Raw genomic sequence first — 19,469 nt, 5'->3', positions numbered from 1 at the left:
GTATGCTACAGTATATTAAATTGGGGGAAAGTCATTTATAGATATTTCCCAACGCTGCTTAACTTAGAGCAAAGGCCAGTTTGTTGCAAACTTCTGTGTGTGTTGCTTATTTAAGTGAACAGCTCATCACTTTTAAAGCGCAACAGTCTGTAAAACCTGCTGATGGTGTTTTAATGCATAGAATAAAAAGGAGTTTTCAATTGTGTTTTTACCACAGTGTGAACCCAGTCTCACTTCATTACTTGTATTTATGACTTGGTTAGGTTTGGGTTCAACCTCTCTGCTGTAAACTCATTGGCTTAATTACACCAGCCATACATCATCAGATTCACTCATTACACACAATGGGGAGAAGAAACAAGCTAAACAAGGCTGCACAGCACCGGCAGGTTCTGCACACTGCAGAGGAAATATCTGCTTTTAAATTTAGGCACAGTACCTTTCACTGTGGCTAGAAGTAACAGACAGGCGTGTTGTACTGTCTGATGTCCAAATGTCACTGTTATAGTTGGCCAAATGTTGTTTGTGCTTCAGTGGCAGCATTCATGCTACTATGCTGATTTACCACATCCACCATCCTAACCACCATGTGTTAGCATGCTGAGGCTGATAGAATAGGATACACATTTTTGCAGGCATTTGTTCTAAAACCAAAGTACCGGACAAATACAATTATTGACCTTCTGATTACAATGGATGAAAAGTTAAGAGATCATCAAAGTAGTTATAATTCATCCTAAGGGGAGCATGAATGTCTGTACCAGATTTCATTTCACCACAAATGCAAACCTGATGGAGGTGCTGGAGGAAAGGTCAGTGATCACCAATATCAGTAGGATTAATTCTCTGTCTTCATTATTCATGTTCATAATAACAGTTTCATAATTTGGGTTCCTTTCAGACATTTTTATCATTTTAATTCATACTGGCATTTAACTCAAGGACATTTTTATTTCATGTAAAGATTTGTCTCACAATGTCCTTTTTCACAATGATACATTGTATTTTGTAATGTTACTTCTCATGACAGAGGTGCTGTCAATAGAGCTGCGAAGTGGGGGGCCTCTCAGTTAAATCTTTAGTTAAAAGTATTAAGAACTGCATATATCTGCTTATTTCATTAAAAGACAGAACAAACAGTCAAAGGTACAAGCCTGTGTATATAATAGAAGTTAACTATGCATAAGGTGCATTTGGGCATTAAATATTCAGTCACAAAGCTTAAAATTCTGTTACGAGTGCTGCTAATAGCGTGTGGAAGCTAAATATAACAGTGTTTAGAAAATTGAAAATGTAATCTGCATCTTACGTTTATTCACTTAAATTCTAGGTCAATTATTAATAAATTCAGCAACTATGGCGCTGTTTTCTCCTTAATTATAACAATTAAACATTTTGAAATAAATGTGTCTAAAATCAACAAACCCCTATACATCCTGAATGAAGATTGATGAAATAACATTAGATAATAACACATTTTTAAAAACAATTATTTAAAAAAATTAACACGTTTAAGTGATTTTAATATAATTTTGAAGGTATTAAAATTAATAATGGAAGCCTATGGGAGAAATGTTTGGAAGTTGAAATCTCAACAACTACAAGTGCTAAAGTACTAACACTTTATGAAGAGGTGGCCCATCTATTACAACACAGTATCAGTAGCACCACCGTGTGGTCATGTGTTTAAGTTTTGGTTTGTCAGTCGATAACTGTGAGGCGTAACAAAACAGTTTTTGCACATCATGTTTTTTGATGATGCCACACCTCCAGGCTATTTACTAACTGCCATATCGCTTTAATATTCCAGAGCAACCAAATTCAGCAAAGCCATCAAGATGGGGATGCTGAACAAGTGTGTACCATTTGATACAATTTCATCTATAGGTGGCGCTATAAGATGTGAGAAATTGCAGCTGTATTGCCGCTGTAGAAGCAGCAGCAGGAGCCTGAAGCAGCCACTGCTTCCAGCTCTCACACACATTCCTCTGCAGCGTATAAAGTCGTGAGAATGAGCCTTTAGCAGCTGCACCATTAAAGTGATATACAAATTAATGCATCGATAATTATAATACAGTATTGAGATGGGCCATTCTGCATGACTGAATATTGTGTGAATTTGAATTTGAATGCAGGACTTGTTTCTTCACGGGTACCTTAGTGTGAATAATACCACACTGCCATCAAACTTTTAAAAGATGTCTGTGTCTGTAGCTTGAAAAAGCAGAATGCTGCATAAAAATAATGGAAACTGAAACCTTTCCCATCAGAGAATACTTTATATGCATGCATGTATCTATGTATAGCATAACATTTGTGCTCTACGCTTCTGACGGTTTGAGAGAGAGAGAGAGAGAGAGAGAGAGAGAGAGAGAGAGAGAGAGAGAGAGAGAGAGAGAGAGAGAGAGAGAGAGAGAGAGAGAGAGAGAGAGAGAGAGAGAGAGGTGTAACATTATGACCACTGACAGTTGAAATGAACAACACTGGTCTCTTCATCATGGCACCTGGGATATTTTAGGCAACAAATGAATATTTTGTCCATGCCTCGACGGGTCAGGGCTGTTTTGGCAGCAAAGGGGGACCAATATTAGGCAGGGGGTCATAATGTTATGCCTGACTGGTGTATATGTCACAGGGGCCAATTTTCTACAGACTGGGCACTTTTAGATACTTTAAGTATGTTTTGCTGATAATACTTCAGTACTTTTGAAAGTAGGACTTTTGCTCATAATACATTGTTGTTCTGGTACTTTCACACAAGGGATCTGAGCTCTTCTTCCACCGCTGTGCAGTTTCTACACACCAAACTACATTTACATCAAGTTATATTTATAAGTGCATTTGAGTTAATAAAAACACATTCAAATTTGCATAGATCTTTATTTTTAGTAGAATCTATAATTGACATCAATTAAATAAAAAGGAGAAAACAAAAGCAAAAAAATCTTTAAATTACAAGAAAATTACACTGCACCATTCATATAGTACAAAAATAGGCCTTATTTTAGAGTTATGTCCCATGTGAAGATAGTCATTCTTGTACATTATTCATAGGTCACAAATCTGTAAGGTACTGTGTGCAGCCACAGGCCAGGAGCATCACGAAGAGGCGGGAGGAGGTCAACAGAGTCATCGGAGGCTGCTCCACTAACCGCTCCCACCGCCCCCCCCCCCCCTCCATCACAAAGTGTTTCATTTATATTTAAAGAAGCATGCGCACACATGGACGCACGCAGATCTGATTCAGCCCTTAAGTTAATGGAGATGGGATACATTCTACCTCCTCCCTCCACAGCTGCTGAACATATAGGGTGTCACTGCAGATCTTCCAAAACAAAAACAAACAAACAAAAAAAGGCAGAGATGACAGAATGATATCAACAAAACACTTTGAACACCAGCGAAGGGGTCGATGGACTGTGACAACCTGACAGCAACACGTCGTAACACTAAACAGACAGCATTAAAATGATTGTCTTTGGTTATGCCAAAGATATTGCTCCTATTAACTCCATCCGACTTCATATTGATCACTTCAGACTACATCCTAAGGCAGGACTGAAGCGACATCAAGCTCCACGTAAAATAAATCAGCTGCATGAAAGAAAAGCCTCCATCATTTCCACGAGCGAGTCTTTTCTTTATAGCCAGAGGAGACAATTTGCAATGGACACCATTTTCTTCTGCAACATTTCTGTTACATTCTACATGAAAAGGCTTCACACTTTAGTGCCAGTGAAGTGGCAGCCTTATAATAACGAGCTGCTTTCTGGCACAATTAGATAACCTTTTCTTTCTCTTTAGTGTGTAGTTTCCATCACGTTCTTGCAGCCACAGTGTGAGACAGCTGCTAATGGTTTTCAGCAGCTCCCCGTGCTTTGGAAGCATTAGCAACTTAATGCTGCCTGCATGATTTTCTTAAAGTTTAACACTTGAATGCACAAAGCTCTGAGTTCATCCGTTTAAAGTTTTCTGAGTCCTCAAGTTGTAGTGAATACAACATCAAGCTAAATGGAAAATATCATTTTGTGTGTGCACTGGAGGGGCCACAGGAGCCATAATGTTTCACTTTAGGAGAAACTGTATAATTGCTGGAAGCAATATAAACCCTTTGTAAGGGAAGATGCACCATGGATAATATTGATGAGATGGGGCATCAATTACTGTAGTCAATAGTAATTGCAACACATCAGTCCAGAGTTCCACATTACAGTTCTTCTAAAAATGCAAACTCTAAGCATCCAAAATACAAGAAAATTGTTTATGGAAGCAATTTTGGTGCCACATTAGCACATTATCTGTTGTTTACATACCTCACACCATGCTGGGAAGTCAATAAGATTTTGTGGCTCAAGTCTGAGGCTGCAGTTATTAGATTTTCAAATTAGCACCCTCCTTAAACTGGGGCTAATCAAAGCCTAATGGCACTAGGCACTAATGTACATCACACAAAGCGATGCAGCATGTGCTCGTTATTCTGCAGCCACATCAGCTTTGTTCCTTTGGAGGGCACTTTCTCTAAAATCCACACTCTCAGGTTGGTTTCCAATCCAGTTTAGTGCTTTCTGGCTGAAACTGCCGCGATAAGCCAAATGTGCTACACCTGCACTGGCCATCTGAGATGAATTAAGCTTCTGGCTCAGCGCTGTGTTTGAGCGCATACATACCAATCTTTCTCCATGCTTTCAAACAGAATGTTGGCAGGTATTGGTTTGAAACTCTTTATTCTCTGCCGATTTTCTATTTTCTTTTCTTCCTCTCTGAACACGCTTTTGCAATTTAAATCATATTTAGCTCTGCGGGTTTATGAATAATGACTTCTGAGAAGGTTTTCCAGCACAAGTGGTTAAATTAAAATCCATTTGTTTTGTGTGCATCTTCTCGCCCTCAAAACAAGGAAACTCTTTGATTGTCAGTGATGTAAACTTACGAACAAAAAGGTCTTCGCCCCTGATAGAGTCGCCTGGGTAGAAAGTGAGTATGAGAAGGTGAGGAAAACAAACGCCTCAAACAATTTGAACTTGATTTAGCACTTTAACGCTGGCCAACAAGATCTATGGACAATCCCTTCGACCCATTTTATTTTCAATAACAGGTTTATAAGCCCAGGTGTGCCTGCCCATGAATGCTGATCCTAAAGGCAATAAATTTTTGGAGAGATAGGAGGTTCAGGAGACTTGAATTTATACAGCAGCTTTACAGTTTCTGAATTGCAATTGCTTGTTTCTCCTCTAAAACATAAATCTGACTTACATGCTTATGCCCCATATCTTCCCGAGAAGCATTTTCATATCTGACCTACATATAATTTGACCTCTATAATCATTTAACAGCTCCTACAACAGCATATGAACCCTTGCTGAATGATATGAGAGGTAGATAAAAGGATGAGCAGCTGCACTTTTGTATGCATGTCATCACCATGACAACCTCTCTCAGCAAGCGCCACTGTTTTTGTACTGGAAATGGAAAAAAAAAAAATCAACATGATAGAAAACGAGATCAATGGATTCAAAATGGCTACTGTGGGTTAAATCATGAGATGCATATTTTAGATGATAACCAGCCCCGGAGAAAAATCACTTTAAAACAATCTTCCCTAAAGGTATGATTAAAATCTCTCAGAATAAATAGCTGCTGCAATATCACTCAGAATATAATTAATTGGCAAGTACGCCGAAGAGATAATCTGAAATTCAGATTAGATGAAGTCTGGAGGGTGAGTGCAGAGACACTGATGAGATGTGGAGTCACAACGCACGATTTCTAAACGGAACTCAAGACTTGAAGAAAAGAGCAGAGACGAAGGAGGAAACCTTCACATCAGAGGGCAGATAAACATTTCTCCACCTTATCTGTAGTAAACTAATTCACACAAGCGCACGCACACGCACGCACACGCACACAGACGCACACGCACGCACACGCACACACACGCAGGTGCATTTTAACAAAGTTTCAGGTATTATATGAGCCGTGTGTTTGTAGTGTGAATGTGCTTCTGAAAGAGAAGAGAAAGCATCAATGTTTTGGCACTGTCTCCTCTCTATCAAGAAATCATTCACAGGTGGCTCAACACCCGCCAGCTGCTTTGAAGCTCTGTGCTCGACGGTCACATATTGTTCTGGGTCCCATCAGCACCTCGGCTGCGTCTCTCTCAGCACCGGCATGTGAGAGCGTCAGACACAGAAATTAAATATCCCTGGAAGGGACTGTGCCTCAGGGCTGATCCAATAACCTGTGTCTGTGTGTGTTTCTTTAAATGTGTCTGTTTTTGTTTGGCGTGGTGGATAGTTTATTATGAGCAGAGGAGAATGTATACTTTCCAAACTGGAATAAATGAGAGTCCATCTTAAGGCTGGAGGAAGCTTTGCTAATTGTGTGACTCACAGTTTGTTCTGCCAGTTGAGAGTTGAGAGAGATCTATGTGTGCACAATAAGAGAACTGAAGTCTCACCTGGATCAATAACTGTACAGATTTAATATATATATATCTAAAAAAAAGACTGTGTGAGGGATGGATTCTGTTCAAATACGCATCACTGACTCATCATAAAAGGAAAGATGACATGACAAGTTCAAAAAGCTCTCCGACAGTCTGTTTTGCGTCTGTAATGTTTTGTAATCACGTGCCACCACATGTCCAACTATTCTGCTTTTGATCCGTGAATTTTCAAAAATGCACTTCAAAAATGTGAAGCACTACAGATAAGTGGTGCTTTTCTGAACAGATTTTGGATGTTGATGTCACAAAACGACACTTCGGAGAGAATCAGTGTTTCCAAATCCGATTTCATGCCTCATAATACAATTTTGTTATCGCTTTTATGATATAATACTAAATGTGACAGGACCAGCTTTAGGTTCTCTATGAAGGGCACTACACTGTTCATCAGATTTACACGCTCGCATTCACACAGACACAGGCATTCACACATGTATGCACACGAGTGCGCGCGCGCACACACACACACACACACACACATCTCTACTCCTCACATTCTACAATCTCGTCTGGCTACTGCACTGAGAGTGACGGAAAGAGAGAAAAAAGGAGGAAGAAAGCAAATAATAATCATGTGTTTACTTGTAACAAAAAGGAGCTGGAGCTGGGTGGGTGGTGGGGGGGGGGCTCTGCACAGACAGACACTGTTAACGATTGAGGGCAAGAGGAGGGAGAGAGCCAATTTAATAGAAATGCACCCAAGTGTGAACAGAGCAAAGCTCGGGCCATCTGAGCTCTGAGGGACGGTGGCTTCCCATCAGGTCTCCCACAGCAGAGTGGAAGACGAGATCCTGAAACAGGACTCAGACAAGAAGCCCGTAAGACAGAGACAGAAACAAAGGGATGAGAGATAAAAACCAGAAAAGACTGTGAAAGGACCGTTACCACAGCTCTGAATTATCAGAGAAATTGGGAGGGGGGGTTAAAAGCAGTAGAGAAGGAGGGATGTGGGGGAGGCATTAAAGAGCACTTTGTGTTTTGATAAAGGCAGTCCTCTCATTGTGGACGTCAAACTCATCGTTTTCAGAGTCTGTATTTACCTCTTCATCCCCCCACACTGTCGGGATGCCATGGTACGACACCACCCTATTTCCCCCAAGGCTGAAGCTGCCCCCGAGGCCGCTGCCGGCCTCCAGTGAGGGTATCTTAATGAGAGCGCCTGAGCGCAGCTGCAGCAGCAGGAAGATGCCAGCGAAGGTGGCGATGATGGCTATGCAGCTGAGCACAGCGATGGTGATGGGCAGCCGGGAGCTCAACTGGAGCTCTGATGCTGGGTTCCCCTGGCCCACCATGAAGCTGCCAGGGGACTCACGCATGTACTGGTTGAGGTGCAGACAGGTGCCAGAGACGGGGTCAAGGGAGCTGTGAGTGGGACAGGACAGGCAGGCCAGCGGGCTGAGGCTGCTGCAGGTCAGGCAGGGCGGTGGGCAGGGCAGGCAGGCTGGGACGGACGAGGGCAATATAGAGTTCCCCACTGTGTAGTTGAGGGGCTGGGAGCCCACTGAGAAGCCTGGTGGACATTGTTTCACACAGCCCTGCTGAAAGAGGTAGTAGCCAGCGTTGCACTCTGTAAAACAGAGAAACAAAAGTGAAGTCAACAGCTGCAGAGACACATCTTACAACTCTTCTTATGAGTCAGAAAACCCAAAAACAGAGAGCCTGATCCCTGGCCAGACAGTCAAGGCTCAGAGAGCACAGTTAAAATGGTAAAACAGGCTGCGTCTGAAATTTCTGTATTTATTCAGCCATTCAGGGTTGTTTGGTATCTTAGAAATGTTGAGGCAAAGTTTCAGGGCAATTTTGCTTTCAAATCACCATTTAGACTTTTGATAGTACTACTTTTGCCAACTAAAAAAAAAACAAAAAACAAAACTGATGACGAAAGCTTTGCAATTTATATGCTGAGTGCAGCACATTTAAGTCAACAGACGCATTTCCATATGCATCAGGTCCAGATGCAGACCATTGCCTGCAATGGCAATTAACAGACTGTAGACGCTGGGGGTAACAGAGCTGAAAACAGGAGTGTGAGCCAACAGGAGGAGGAAAATGTAATGTACTGCAGGGTCTTGTCAACGTGTTCAAAAACAGAGAAATTCATAGTTGTGAGCCCTCGTCAGAGAGTACTGTGTACTATACAATACATGATAATCATAACATATGATTATCATATGAATAATTAAATTCAGTTCACCCTCTAGTCAAGTCAGTGTATATGATCTTGTCTGTCAGTGTGTAAGTACCTCTGCCAGCCTGTAGGGGTCAGACTGACAACATGTAGCTAGACTTCACACTGCATCTTGAGACCTTGCCTACAGCAGTACTGGGATTAGGTAGGAGACAGCAGTATGGACACCATTAAATTTAAATGAGATTATTAAAATGGGACCTGGGGTAAAACTTAATTTGATCTCATCAGAAGTTAGATCTTCATTTAAAATGGATACTGATGCTAAAGCTACATAGTGGCATTACATTTGAAGACGTTTAAATAAGATAATTGTGCGACTCTCAAACAAGTCTGCCCACAGTTGACGCAGAGAGACACACAATGCAAACGAATGCAGCTGAGCACACATGGGACTATATTTCATCCCATTCACTTGTCACATCTCAACACGACACAGTGATTACACTACCACTCCTCGGCTGTTGTAACAGCAACTTCCCGTGAGGAACAAATTCCCAGGACAGGAGATACGAGTCTTACCGATGCATATCTGCCTCAGGTCCAAGGTCTTGCAGCTGTCGTTGCCAGGCTGAGACTCGTCAGAGGAGCTGGAAGATGCTGAGCCGGTGCCATACAGAACCAGGATGAACTGGGTCAGGGTGCCTGAGCGGAGAGATAGACACAGAGATAAAAAGTGAAATTAACTCAGGAACAAAAGTAGGCCTGTCAAAAACAGTAAGGCACTGGCACTCCCTAGGGCGGATTTTGTAAATGTATCCTCTTCTCGTCATAGACACTTGGATTGTCAGCATGAAGTGACAGAAAATGACTCCTTGAAATGAGTCACAATTTAAAGAGCATGATTTGTGCCTAATGAGAGTGCTAAAAAGTGCACGGCTCTGAAGAACAGCTGAAGTGCAGCAGCCTTGTGAGAGGTTCCACTTCAAATCACTCCTTCCTGAGGACGGAGGTGTAAGACATTTATCTACATCTGTTTTCTGGGGTTTTCTTGGCTTGTTGTGGGTGGACCTGCTATGTCCCAATGCAGACAGTAGTCTTCACCAACAAGAGTGAAGTATTCACTTCATCATGCACTCTGCTATACAAAAACGGGTTGCTGCAGAGCTATACCACCTTCAAAGCTCCTATAAAGAGAACAAGGGCACAGGTACTCTGGATACAGGAGCCACTTGATCTCTAATCTCCTGGCACTGAACCCTTAACCCTTGAGCAGAACTCTAGACTCAACAGATTAATAGATATGTTGATTAACATTCATGTGAGGTGACCGTAATGCCTTCAGTTTAAATCCACCTGAGGACTTCAGTTGCATGCCGCACACCTCTCTCTCCTCCTGTCTGTATCTCTACTGTCTGTGTCACATGAAGGGAGAAATACCAAACAACATCTATAGCTAAAAATAACATGTAAAGTCACTTAAAATTAGTGCTGAAACAATTTGATAGATTAGTCAGGTTAATACATTTGCTTCCATTGAAGCATAACATAATCAACATAATATTGTCATTACTTGCATATGAGAATCAGGATTTAGTATTCTGCATGTTCTGTCTGTCTTATTTATTTCTAATTACATACTAATGTTGTAAAGTTTGTATGTAGCTGTAAGTTTGATTTGATGCTTTCTGTCTGTGGTTTTAAGTGATCTTGTTGCTGTTTATTTTCTTGCGTCTATTTCTTAATTAATAAAATGACTAGTCAATCGACTGAAAATGAATCAATAACTTCTTTGTAATGACGCAAGGCCTTTATCAAGCAAAAACATCACATTTCCTGGTTCCAGCTTCTCAAACGTGAGGGTCTTCTTCATTCAATATGCTTTTTTAATTGAATATCTTTAGTTTTGAGACTGTCAGTCTGACAAAACACGTCAAGGTATCTCACTGGGATCCTTGTTCGTGCAATGGGCATCTTTTACCATTTTTTGACATTTTACTGCCAAAATAATTTCCCAGAAAAGTAATCCACAAACTAATCAATAATGAGAACAATCATTAGTTGCAGCTCTATTTCAAATAAAGCCAAAAGACAGATAAACCTAGACAAATAGCACTTAACTTTACAAATGAACATACAAATACACAAGCAATTTCACCAAAATGACCTTTCATCTCTCTCAGACACAACAAAGGTGCTTTACCATAGTCACTGGCACCAGCCACGTTCTCAATCTCCAAAGTCCACTCCCCGGTGGGGTTCTCATCCCACGAGTGGGTGGTCATGAAAGCCCAGTCATTAAAACCCTCTGACGAGTAGTCGTGAGGCCTGCAGACAACGACAAGCAGGACTGTCAATAGTTTGTCTTTACCACCTTGAACTGTAAGTCTATCTGTGTGTGTTTGTGCGTTTGTACCTGGGGTGGAGCAGCGTGGAGCGCGTGCCGGCAGGACTAACAAGGTGGATCGCCAGGTTTCCCCTCCGGTTGTAGGACAGGGTGAGCCGGGCCTGGACGTGCTCTAGTGAGGTCACATGACTGTCAGTCCCGATGCAGGCATCAACACTCTTGTTAATCGATAAATGGCTGCCGATGTTCCTGTCAAACATGAGAAACGACATGCAGAGGACAAGTTAAGACAGCGGTGTGCATTAGTCGTAGGTTGTGTTCTGGTGAAATCATTACTGGCTGGGATAAGCTACACACCAGATAACTGTGTGAGTGTGGCTTTTTGCTACTGGCTAGTGTGCGAGCCTGCGAAGGGTGAAGAGTTTGTGGCCTTGAACAGGATTAATGTCTCACAACCTGTAGCACCAGCGTCCTCTATGGAAGTAAAGCACCCACCTCTTTTTATTCCTCCCCCCTAAATCCGCTTAGGAGATTACATGCATCCGCAACAATTCTGAGGAGGAGGAAGGCGCCGGGGTTTTAGTGACACTGAGGAGCCCAAATTATAGACAAGATCACTAAACTGCCAGGCTTTTTTAAGACAGTCTGTCCATGTGCAGTCTGATAAATGTTTCATGATGCATTAGAGGACTACATAAACGTCTTCGACCTTTGCAGAAGCCTCTCGTGGGAATAGTCTAAAAGGTGAATTTGCTGCATTTTCCTAGGTGCTGGCAAGTTATACAGTGACTGTGCACAATATTATTACTATGATGCAAATTTGCAGCAACGCATCACCTCGACATTTGCATGTTGGGGCTTTTGCAATACGCATTTTGTGGTGCTTCTAGGCAGGATCAGAAAGCATGTGAGAGGGAAATGGAAATTTATACAAATGGCTACAGAAGTTGATTTATCATTGCCAGTTGACCGCTGCGGCACGGGCGTCTGTGATTTAATGTCTGGGAGAAGCAAAATTTGTGGCAGCATGGCATCTGTTTTTACAAGCAGACGCAGCACAGACAGAGGAAAGGATGTGTTACAAACCTATAAAACAGCAATCTGCTATTCAGTCACAGTGGGAAAATCAACGGTTAAATAAGGGCAACTGATCAAGAAGGAAAGATGTGAGAACTTTGGCCCTTTTCATTATCAGCATTTCAGCTGATATGCTATAAAAAATCACCTCAGTGATGACAGGTCACACTACTGCTGAAAAGGAAAAGACTATTTTATTTTTCACCTGCTTTCTACTGAAATTTGATTTTCCCTGTAGCAGCTCCCAGCAGATCATCTCCAACACATCACAATCACATACAAATTACATATTGGGCATCATTTATTAAATTATTTTTAAGTTAAATGTGTTTACATTATCCTGGGGAGAGACAAGTGTGTGTTTTTGTTCAGTGCGTATAAACCATTTCAGAAGCATCAAAATGATATTCTGGGAGGCAGCCAAACCTTAAGAACTGCGATCCATTTTGGTGGTGAGTGTGCTTGAGAAAGGACAGGGTGTTTTGAAATCATAAATCACTTTTTGAAGAGCTACATCAGAGCCTGCAACATCGTGCCATACTTCAGTTTGCTGTAGCACAAAATTTAGCAGCCCGGGTGGTAATTTGCATTGAGTTTGGTAAATCCTCTCCAAGTCTTTCAGAAGAACGTGTGCACACACATCCCACACTCAGTGTTGAAAACAATCTCTCTGGTACAAAACCAGCTTGGATCCTGTAACATATTTGGCTGGACACATGTTTACAGAAGCTTCTCTGCACAGACTTAATACTTTAATTCTTTCCAAATGTAAACATAAGGTTAGGTTCACTGATGCAACTCAAACCCATGATGTGCAAACGCCAGTCACTCTGCAATCCATAAACAAATCTTTCTATACACAGAATATCACTAAACTCCAAAGTTATTCATGAGTCATCTAAATGCTACACAAGCCAAAGTTAATGGCAAAAAAGAAATGCAATTATGGCCATCACAGTGCTGTACTGCACTTTTCCCTGGAAAGATGTCCTTTCTGAGCACACCGTCATGATTTTGATGTAATCACTGGCTGTAACTGACAGTGAGAAAGCCACTGAACACCTACCTGCTGACTTATTCCATGTCACTCCGGATAAGTAAGTCAGCTAAATACCTAAAACGTAAATTGAATAACCTGCCTTGACTGCTGCTCCCAGACGCTCGAACCATCTGCTCTGAGCATCTCATAGCTGCGGTAAAAAAGAGAGAAACCTCAAACCGGGCTAGAGAAGTGACAGGGTGTGCATAATGAAGAGGAGATGTCAGGCTGGGTTTAGACAGGGAGCAAGAGAATGGCTGAGGAGAAATATTGACTCTTTACAGTCAAAGGGACGTACAAGTTGACAAATTACTATTTCTCTATTAAATGCTCCCTCTCCAGCAGAGCTGAGCGCCTACTCGCACACGCACACACACACACACACACACACACACACACACACACACACACGTACTTCTATACTTGTGAGGACCTTCATTGACATAATGCATTATCTAGGCCTTAGCCCTGACACCTTAACCGTCACTAGTAAATGCCTAAACCTAAGCCTAAATCTCAACCTGCAAACAGCCCTTTAAAGTTCTGAGGACTGGCCAAAATGTCCTCATTCTGCTGGTTAAAAACTTGTTCCAATTCTCAATATGTAGCAAGTACAAGCACAAGCGCATGCATGCACACACACACGCGCACACACACACACACACACACACACACACACAGGATTTCAACAGGTGCCAAGCTGAAGACATAACGTGTCACTGCAGCAAAGCATGACAGCTCAGTCACACGCGAGCATCTCCTACACCTGCATTCTGTTATGAACCAATTTCTCTTATCGCATCTCAAACATCCAGCCTGAACTCACCAAGCAGCTAAATCACAAGCTGAGTTTATGTCACTGTATAAAACCATTTATTTAATGCCTATCTGTTCTGTTATTTGCTATATTTACTGCTGTTATTTTATCAGTATAAATTAGCTTTCTGATCACATCTGCTTTGCTGATCCCTGTTTACTCCCCTCATACTTGATGTGTTTTATTATAAGTTTGTGTTATATGGTTAGTTACCTCCGTGTTCAATGTGCTGCTGCTATCTCAGCCATGAAACTATTTTTTTTAAGTCAGCAAGGTACTGGAGGGGTACTCCAGTGATTTAGGACTGCACTTCCATGAAGTGGGGGGACTCAGTCAAGACAGATTAAGGCAGTCAGGAGGTATCCTGACTTTTAGTCCCAAGGAAGTGTGAAGCTCCTAAAATACTGAAATTTGCCATAAAGCAAATTAACAGCCACTTTCATTAGATCCCCTTGACTTCTAACCCTGCTGACAGAGCAACCTGCAGAAAGTCTTAAAAATTGACACGCTGATCCCTTTTAATCAATTCTTCTTTTGATACACATAGAGTGGTGAGAAGGCGTATTACTTGAATTGATTGATTGATACGTCTCATGTTGTACCTGTTTATTGTGAAACTTGTTGATGTATCTGTCGTGTACTCGTATTGCTTTGTATGTATTGTAACTTAGTTTTACTGGTACAGTGACTTTTAGGTGTACTTTGTATTGTATTGTGTCGTTATCAGGGTGTCATTGTAAAACAAAGCTTGCTCTCAAATGCCCTCCCTTTTTAAATAAATGAATAAATACACTGTATGTTGAAGCTACTTCAAAATCCAGATTGTGACTTGTACTCCAGCAGGGGGTGTTCCTAACACACACCATCCATCTGACCCCCTGAATGCTCTGTTGCTGTATCAGTAAAATAGGCTATGCAGAGAACAGGCTAGCTATGCAGAACTAGGATCTAAAGTGACTGAAGATTTTGGATTTGACAGATATATGAAAAAACTGTGGGCCAACATAATAAGACTGTTTGCAGAGTTTGTAAAATTTGTAGCAGTAGTAGTAAAAACTACTTTATAGTAATGCTAGCTTGCTACTCAAGTGAGGCAGCATTTGAGCAAAGAGAACAACATTAATTCTACAGTGTAGTTTAGGATTAGGCTACGTGGGCTGCCTTCAAATTAATCTGGACAAATTACTTGTTAGCTCTAATTAGTTTTCACCACTTTTTAAATGACAGCTGTAATATGTGTAGACACTTGTAATCAGGGTCTGGAGATAATTCAGTAAGCTGTGTGTGTGTGTGATGTAGTGTAGTATACTAACCTTGGCTCACAGACCATGGTGATGACACATTTCCGCTGTGGCCCCACACTGTCCCATGTCTTTGCCAGCGCTACAATTGCACTGGCATCAAGTAAACCATATCCATATGAATGGCTAACTGCGGTGACCAAGACACAAAAGAGGAAATAGACACATGGATGTCAGCCTGACTTTCCAACTCAATAGATAAGCAACACAGTGTCTATCCCATTTTAAGCTTTCACACAACCAGGGCCTTGCATCTCTAATGACAATTTGGTTTCTTAGATGCATAACATATTAATGGGCTCAAAGGCGTCTGCAAACTGCAGAGGCCAGAGGAGAACTTGGAAGGAGTTGCTGTACCTTTGCGCCCAACCCCATTGGTTCTCCAGTCATTGGTGAGCAGGTGGGCAGGGTGAGAAGTTCGCACAACCAGATGTTGCATGTCCCTCCAGGTCAGGTTTTTACTGGAACAAGTGTATATGGCAAGCACACATGCAGACACACACAGCCACATAAAAAGAGGAGACGCACGCACACAGGGACACACATGGTAAGACTAAAGTTGAGGCACTCAAATCCATCAAACAGACGTGTCTAACAATACGTCCCACAATCTTAACCTGCAGGTGGACAAATACAGAATACAGTACCAGTCATTTACACCTGAATAACAGTAAATCTTCAGTCAACATGTATTTGAATTCAGTTCCTTCCCGTTGGCAAACTGAATAATAAGATGAAAACCTGAAAAAGGGTTAATTGATTATCCTGCCTGCAGCCATGCAAGTTTAATGAACACGGCACAAAAAAGGGTTGCATGAGGTCACAGTTTGGTTTAACTTCAAATGTATTAACTTATTATCATCTTGTTGTGGATTTTCTAAAATAAAAGCATGTAATCTTGTAACATTCTCGATCACTTTCTCATCAAATCCATTCAAATTGCAATCTTTTTCTATAGCCAACTCTGTTTTGCCACAAGACTAATTACTAATTTTGAGGACTGTTCTGACATTCGTGTTTGTCCTTCCATTAGTGCTGCCTGACTGGAAAAGAGTGATTAGTGCTTACATCAAATAGTGTTTTTTGTAAATGCAATGCAAAAATCTGTCAGGCAGAGGGGTTAAAAAGGAATTCATGAAATGAGATAATCGAGCAGAATCGATGCGTAAACACACACTGTCGGCAGTTAAGGACTGATTTAGTAGAAGAGTGTACATTTATAATAAGGCTTACAAAAGTCTGTGCATAAAAAAAAGGAAATGCTTAATGTTTTACCTGTTGCTACTAAATGACCAATTTGCAGTTAGGAAACTTCCAACCACATGCTAGAAACTGATAACAGCGGGGCATTAATTCAAACTACTTTGGCTTTTGGAATATTTTAGAGTGCATGCAAGTTCTGAAAATGACAAATCTTTCTCTAGAATAATTACTGCACAGTCTAATCATGAGTTTGCTCTGTAAAAATTATATTTAACAGTTTTCTATTCCATTGGATTAAATGATTTTCATCAACAAAAGTCAGTGAAATATGCAGATAGGGAAGGCTAGAATGAGACCGTACAGCTGAGCTGAAGAGAATAGCGAGGCTTGGGAAGACTCAGAAAAATGGTGATAAGCACTTACTTGGCCTCAAGGGCAAGGGCTATGATCCCAGCAGCAAGCGGGGCGGAGGCAGAGGTGCCTGTGTGGGAGTCTGTGCATTTTGATTTGAGGTCTGTAGTCACCTAAGGAAGATGAACATGGTGATGCGTAAATACACGGCTCCTGCAAAAACTGACAAAGTGGAAAACATTCTCGAAATATTTACCCAGAATTCTTCTTCCAATTCATATTCATAACTTTGTCCAACCTCACACAGCAACACAAATCCCAAACTCTTACCACAACTGAATTATTCAGGCTAAATTAATGAGAATGCTTGCCACCTGATAATTATCACTCATATTTGCTGGAGGCAGAAATCACTTAATAGTTAAAGAAGAAGGAACCTAAGAGCAAAAAAGTCCTCAGCATGACTCCCTGGATCAGAAAGAAAATCAAATTGGAAAACAACAACTGGCAGTGAGGTGAGTGATGCTCTTTACATCTCCATAGTGACTTGTACATGGCAGCTCACAGGAATGAATTTCTGCAGCTGCATTAGATTACATAGGCAGGCAGTGCAGAACCGGCATGTTTGTACTCAGCAAAACCGATACTGGAAAAGATAAAGGTTACAAAACTTTCCCTTGCAAAAACAACCCCAGGTACACCAACCTAAAGGGAGGTCAATGAATAAGACTTCCAAAATAGAGAATCAAAAATATGCTTTATGTGCAAACCAATTCAGCCTCCAGAAACTGATCTTTTAACAGATTAAATATGATAGTAAATGCAGTCGCAGAACTGAGTGCAATGGTCGGATTACGCATTCAGGAGCTTCCCATATGAACCTTACTTTAAATTGAAAGAGAGGGATAATATAAGTGCAAAAAAAAAAAAAAAACCCAAACAGAAATAAAGATATTCGCTCCTTCACAACCCTGGAGGTCCCATCATCTCTCTTCTGCTCCATCTCTTCATTCTCAGGTTCATGAGTGACAGCACAATTAAATGAGTACAGCACTGAAGCATTAAGGGACCAGCCACATGTCACGGAGGTGTCATAAGCTGTCCGTCCAGTTGGTCTGGCTGCTAGGCGCTATGCTAGAGAAGGAAAGACTGTGTGTGTGACACTGTGTTTGTGAGAAGAATATTAAGCGGGAACTGATTGCCATATGGAGTTTCAGCCGCTCACTATTCGTTATAATTTTAATGGCCCAAGACGGGATGAATGGAGAAGAAGAAGAATGAAGCAAAGGAGGAAAGAATGAAGAAAAACAACAGGCACAGCATAAAGCTGCAGAGCCGAATGCTGCAAATGAGATTCAATTAACCACTTAGTCCCATGGAGATATAAAATTCATTATCAAATATTTTGATAACCAATTGATCAGTTAAGTTATTTTTTTAAAGCAAAAATGTAAAGAAAAAATAATCCTTGGCTTCAGCACTTCCCAGTTTTTTCTCAGCCCTCTGTGATAGAGTGCATGTTTGGGTTTTGGACTGAACACATGAAGGCATCATATTAGGCCCCAAGAACATATTAACTGACAAAACGAATATGTTTAGCAAGGAAATAATAGGCGGTCTATTTGGAAATTAAGACAACTGTTACTTGCAGCCATATGCACAAAATGTAATTGTGCACACACACAGGGAGGCACGCGCCCTTTCAGTGGTGTTACACTATCCCACTGATCTACAGGCAGAGGCAAAAAGCTCCGAAACACAGCCATGAGAAAGGAGATGAATTCAACATGTTTGTTAGACCTCAAGGATACACGATGTGTTTTGGTAAGTTAACTTTGAATGTTAACATAACGTTTGTTTGTTTACAAGAAAACTCCAGAGGGCACCTTTACTGAATCGAAACTGTTGTCGATAGATGGACTAATTGATTCAGCACTAATTATAATATCAGACTGTTCTGAATGTAATGCACAGGAGAGAAAGAGAATGAAAGAATAGACACTAGATGTAAACACAAACTCACTATCTGTTTCTCATTGAGGTTCCCCGAGCTGTAGGTGGTGGCGAGGGTGGACGAGCAAGCCTCGCTGTACCAGGGGACATTGCCATTCTGGGTGGAGCTGCTGATGGACAGGGTGTAGATACTGTTGGTGTAGCCGTCGCAGTTGCAGCTGTCCTTCTCCCTCCCTCCGTTCCCAGAAGCCCACACAAAGATGGAGCCCAAACCATTACGACCCTGGAGAAGGAACAGAACATTCAGAAACGGAAATTCATTCATTCTTTCATTCACTCATTCATTCATACCATTGGTCATTGGACCAAAATCTCTAATCTTTAATAGGAATCCCAATTATTCGAGAGTAAATTAATTCCAAGGCTCATTTGAAAAAGGGTCCATTAAAACACAGCATACATCACAGAGGCCGGTGTGGTCACTTAGTAAATTAAAAAGAGCTAAATATCACATGACATCGATGCAATACAAAAAGGCACTACATGACAACAGCTCATTGTGATAAATCATCCAACCTCTCAGATGTTGAAGTGCAATCATTTTCTTCTAAGAGCCGCTTTATTGTATTGAGTGGAGACGTCTCTCTCTGCATTGATCAAACCCAGCTATGCACCACCCACACCACCATCTGACAGCGCTGTCACTGTGGCAATTATCTTAGTAGTCAGTGTCAGCGGTTCCAATCAG

The 19,469-nt window shown here is 41.3% G+C and overlaps 1 protein-coding gene across 3 annotated transcripts in view; it reads right to left on the bottom strand.

Annotated features, from left to right (window-relative positions):
- Positions 1 to 2,864: 2,864 nt before the first annotated feature.
- Positions 2,865 to 19,469, bottom strand: part of furina (furin (paired basic amino acid cleaving enzyme) a) — an 80,161-nt gene continuing 63,556 nt past the window's right edge. For all 3 annotated transcript variants that reach the window (XM_041933911.1, XM_041933988.1, XM_041934067.1), the window contains exons 9-16: positions 18,792 to 19,004; positions 16,841 to 16,941; positions 15,572 to 15,675; positions 15,227 to 15,344; positions 11,050 to 11,229; positions 10,837 to 10,961; positions 9,216 to 9,338; positions 2,865 to 8,072 (exon numbers count right to left, since the gene is read on the bottom strand). In XM_041933911.1, the coding sequence (XP_041789845.1) occupies positions 7,465 to 8,072; positions 9,216 to 9,338; positions 10,837 to 10,961; positions 11,050 to 11,229; positions 15,227 to 15,344; positions 15,572 to 15,675; positions 16,841 to 16,941; positions 18,792 to 19,004 (1,572 nt within the window). In that variant the 3' untranslated portion in view covers positions 2,865 to 7,464. The remainder of the gene's footprint in view (positions 8,073 to 9,215; positions 9,339 to 10,836; positions 10,962 to 11,049; positions 11,230 to 15,226; positions 15,345 to 15,571; positions 15,676 to 16,840; positions 16,942 to 18,791; positions 19,005 to 19,469) is intronic.

Source organism: Chelmon rostratus, chromosome 1 (genome assembly GCF_017976325.1).
Source record: "Chelmon rostratus isolate fCheRos1 chromosome 1, fCheRos1.pri, whole genome shotgun sequence".
In the NCBI taxonomy this organism is placed as follows: Eukaryota; Metazoa; Chordata; class Actinopteri; order Chaetodontiformes; family Chaetodontidae; genus Chelmon; species Chelmon rostratus.
This window is presented reverse-complemented; position numbering and strand designations above follow the sequence as displayed.